The sequence below is a fragment of the Sinocyclocheilus anshuiensis genome, unplaced genomic scaffold (genome assembly GCF_001515605.1).
Source record: "Sinocyclocheilus anshuiensis isolate Anshui unplaced genomic scaffold, SAMN03320099.WGS_v1.1 scaffold2232, whole genome shotgun sequence".
Classification (NCBI taxonomy): domain Eukaryota; kingdom Metazoa; phylum Chordata; class Actinopteri; order Cypriniformes; family Cyprinidae; genus Sinocyclocheilus; species Sinocyclocheilus anshuiensis.
The window spans coordinates 66,802-71,003 of record NW_015547816.1 but is presented as its reverse complement, the minus strand read 5'-3'; the positions used below and the strand labels follow the sequence as shown (position 1 = coordinate 71,003).

Genomic DNA, 4,202 nt, shown 5'->3' with positions numbered 1-4,202 from the left:
TATTTGCTATTGACTGTTCAAATGCGGAGTTTTGCGCAGCGCAGAGTAACGCGTCGTGTGTGTGTGTGTGAGGGGAACAGGGTCACATCACAGGAGAGTGAACTGCCTGTCAGAAATCATAGCACGTCAGCTGTCTTAACCGCGGCTTGTGTACTGCATCATCACTGTGTCTGTCACGACTCTGTTGCCCTTTCGGGCTTGAACTGATGGTAAAACTAACGACATTATTAACTGTCTTGATATTTACTTTGAGAGCTGAAGCTCGTGATTATGGTAAGGGATCAATGTGTTCGGCCAATCACAATGCACTGGGTCAGCTGGCCAATCAGAGCAGACTGCGCTTGTCGGAAGGAGGGACTTTGTAGAAAACTAAGCGTTTGAGAGAGGCGGGGCATAGAGGACCTACAATAATGTACAGTATTTGAAAAATAATGTGTTTTTTGAACATTAAAGCATGTCAACATATTCTGTTACACCAAATACACAAAATAATGATCTTTAAAATAGCATCATATGACCCCTTTAATAGCTCACACATTTGCACATTTTGCTTCTCATGAAAATGCATTTTGTTTTTAGGATTTTTAAATATAGTAACTGAACGACAATACAAAATACTGATTAAAATGTGATTTCTATTAATGTATATGTACAGTATATGTGTATACTGTATGTATATGTATATAATAGCTTGCTAAAAAAAACTGAATGAAGTGCCTTGTTGTCTGATATGTTGTTCTCACAGTCGAATGCTGTTTAATTACTGGCGGTGCTGATGTGTCATTTAAGGCAGAGGCACAGACAGCTGTGAGATTTACATTGAGCCCATGAGTCAGTGATGCTGAAGCTGCATTTATAGCCCTTTATGAGAGCTTTATGGCTGATGATCCGTGCTCTGCTGTCTTTATGCTGAGGTTTGGGAATATGTCCTCCGTGGAGCAGGTTTCATCATCCTTCTCTCTTGCAGCGAGGAGCGTGTGATTGAGCACCACAAGCTGTTGAAAGGGCTCTCCAGAGGACAGGCCATTGTGCAGTGAGTATCAGATAAACAATGATTAGCCTCAGGGGGGCGGGCCGTCAGGGGAGACCTGCTTAAATCCTTCACGCCCACGCCTCAGGCCTGATGTGAGCCGATGCTGTAGATATTTAAGATGCTGTTAAACATCAATCTTAAGCAAATGAGTAACTGATCATTACGTCTGTTTCAGATATTTGACCCTGGTGGAGTCACTGCCCACATACGGAGTGCATTATTATGAAGTGAAGGTAAAAACTATAGTGTATTAGACCAATTGCCATACCCTTTTATGTGTCACAATTGAACTTTTGAATAATTTTTACGCCTAGTACCAATTATTTTTATGTTTTATGTAAGTGCCTGATAAGTAATATGCAGAACCATTTTCAATTATTATTTTACTTTCAGATTACCCAATTAAAATAATCATTACAATCATTACACTACAACTAGTGTTATTTTAGTATCGTTTAGATACTATGTTAATATTTTATTATACTATGTTTTTGTTAATATTTTGAATGAGAGTTTATTTTTATATTTTTCTGCTTTAGTTTAAATTTCAGTAATTTTGATGTTTTTGTCAGTTTGATTAGTTGTTTTTAAATATGTATATGTATATATATATATATATATATTTATTTATTTTTTATTAGATTTTTTTAGTTTGTTTTAGATATTTAGTATTTAGTTATTGGACATCAAGTTAAACTAAATGAAAATGAGAAATGTTGTCTTGGTAACTTGCTGAAATAAAATAAGTTTTATGTTTTTTATATTTTATTTTATTTCAGTTAATATTTGTTTCATTTCATTTCATTTCATGTTTGTTTATTTATTTATTTATTTTTAATTGTTAAAGTAAATTGGGAATTGTTGCCCCCTTGTTGGGTCATTTTGGGGATCGTGGCTAAATCCATTTAGTTTTTAAATATTTCAGGTTACATTTTATCTTAAGGTGATGTCGTTACAGTGTAATTGCATAAATAAGTACTGATTCATATTAATTAGCATATTTATATGGAATTAGGATTAGGGTTTGTTGCTTGTAATTATGCACACTTTACTGTTATTACTGTAGTAAGTACGCATTACACATTACTATGTGTCACTATGTCACCTTAAAATAAAGTGTTGCCAGATTTAAATATTTATTAATAGAAATGAGTCTTTCAGGCTGTTTGTGTGTAACTAATGGAAAGGTCTTTCTTGTCTGGCAGGATAAGCAAGGACTTCCGTGGTGGCTGGGCATCAGCTATAAAGGCATAGGACAGTATGACCAGCAAGATAAAGTAAAACCTCGAAAGGTACGTTGTGTTTTCCTGTCTCTGGGCATTGGAGGAATATTTGTTATATAAACAGAATCATGAGTCATTGTACAGAGCTCAGTATATCCTGTGAAATGAGGCTTTGATTTCCCCAGATGAGGCTCACAGCATGTCAGCACTTGCTGTCATGGTTTATTTGCACTTGAGATTATGATGATATAGAAATGAGCAGTGTAACATTCTACACGTATAGTCTGCATGTTACGTAAAACAGTGTGCTGATGAACACACGGGAAGAAAAAAAGTGTGCATTGTAAATATCTGATATATGAAATATTCAGTATTTAATTGGATACATTATTTAAAGGTACAAACTGACTGGAAATCAGAGCTCTATGAAAACTCGTTTTATTTTTTCCTTATTTTTTTCTGGACTCTGTTTTAATGTTTTGAATGACATTTCATTAATAAAAAATCATGTCTAATTAATTGAAATCATAAAATCTACACAATTTAACAACAATTGAATAAAAGTTTAACAAAAATTACATAAATATTTTTTTCCTCCTCAAATTTCATTTTATTTTTACCAAATTCTGTTTTATTATTTTTTTTTTTCCATTCAATTTGAATGGTTTCATTTCATTTTAATCATGAAAAGCATGTCTAATAAATAGAATTCATAAAAATATCGTAATAATTCATTAAATGTTTTACAAAAATAAGGCCCTATGAAATTTTTTCAGAAATTCTGTGTTGTGTATTTAAATTTTTCTGGTAATCAAATGAAGTCATAAAACGTCAACAATTTAATTAATCTTTTAATCAAATAAAATAAACAATCCATTTATCTTTTGGCAAAAGCTGCACAACAGAGGTTTACTGTTAAAATTAATAGAAAAAAAATAATGTTTTAAATAACTATTTTATTAGTGTTCGTATTACATTGAGAAGTACACTCTACTGTACAATAGTGATATATTTCTGTCATAATTTCTTCAAGTTAAACCGAACTGTGGATGGGATGCTGTGAAGCAGTGTTGCCAAGTCTGCAGTTTTCCCTACTACTACCTTTACACTGTTGCTTAAAGCGTTATTTCAATGAAGGGGACAGCACTTGATTGGGTTAGTATTGATGAACAGCTGGGTTGGTTTTGTTTCGCAGACCTGGCAACCCTGCCGTGAAGACCTTTGAGTTTCTGTGTGCATCTGTCAGTAGATTTTCCTCCAATGAATCAGTAAAATGCTCAAGAAGTGACTCACAGAGCAGCTCTGGGGATGAAGTTCATGTGTTCATGGTTCATGTCCTTATATAGTGGGACTGCCGAGGCTGAAAACAGTAAGCTCTATTCTTATGACTGGGTTCCGTGCGCGTTTTCCTCACCGGCCCTAAAATCATAGTAGAGAGATTGTGGCACTGATAATGCACAGAATTATGTAACACAGCACACACACACATGGGATTATGAACTGAAGAACTGGTTTAGGATTCTCAGGTGGAGCAGTGACCCAGCCTGAGTGAGAGTGATCCACCCTGGGCTTTAGTTGAGGTTCACAGCAGGGAGGAGAGCCTTGCTGCTCTGGTATCTGACTGATGTCATGAGCAGCGAGGCTGGGCCAAGACTGCGTGCCTGAGCTCCTGTAGGAAACCTGATGAGACAAGTCAGGAACCGCGAGTAAAGACGGCTTCAGCAGAGTAGTTGGTAACATAATGAAGAAGCTCAGGATTTGATTAACATAATTTGACCTTCCAAACCACCGGTAAGAGGCTCTAAAAGCTGGATAATTCAATTTCACACGTGAAGTCTTGAGAGAGTTTGTTCTTGTCGGTAACCTGCAGACGCCTCTGCTGAAATGTTGTGATTGTGTAAAACCGTGAAGGAGAAAGTGTTTATACTGTATTTTATTATGTTTAT

The 4,202-nt window shown here is 35.4% G+C and overlaps 1 protein-coding gene across 1 annotated transcript in view; it reads left to right on the top strand.

Annotated features, from left to right (window-relative positions):
- LOC107704625 (FERM domain-containing protein 4B-like) overlaps positions 1–4,202 on the top strand; it is a 29,979-nt gene that overhangs the window by 8,334 nt on the left and 17,443 nt on the right. The window contains exons 8-10 of the mRNA XM_016507602.1: positions 968–1,033; positions 1,209–1,266; positions 2,239–2,325. Of these exons, the coding sequence (XP_016363088.1) occupies positions 968–1,033; positions 1,209–1,266; positions 2,239–2,325 (211 nt within the window). The remainder of the gene's footprint in view (positions 1–967; positions 1,034–1,208; positions 1,267–2,238; positions 2,326–4,202) is intronic.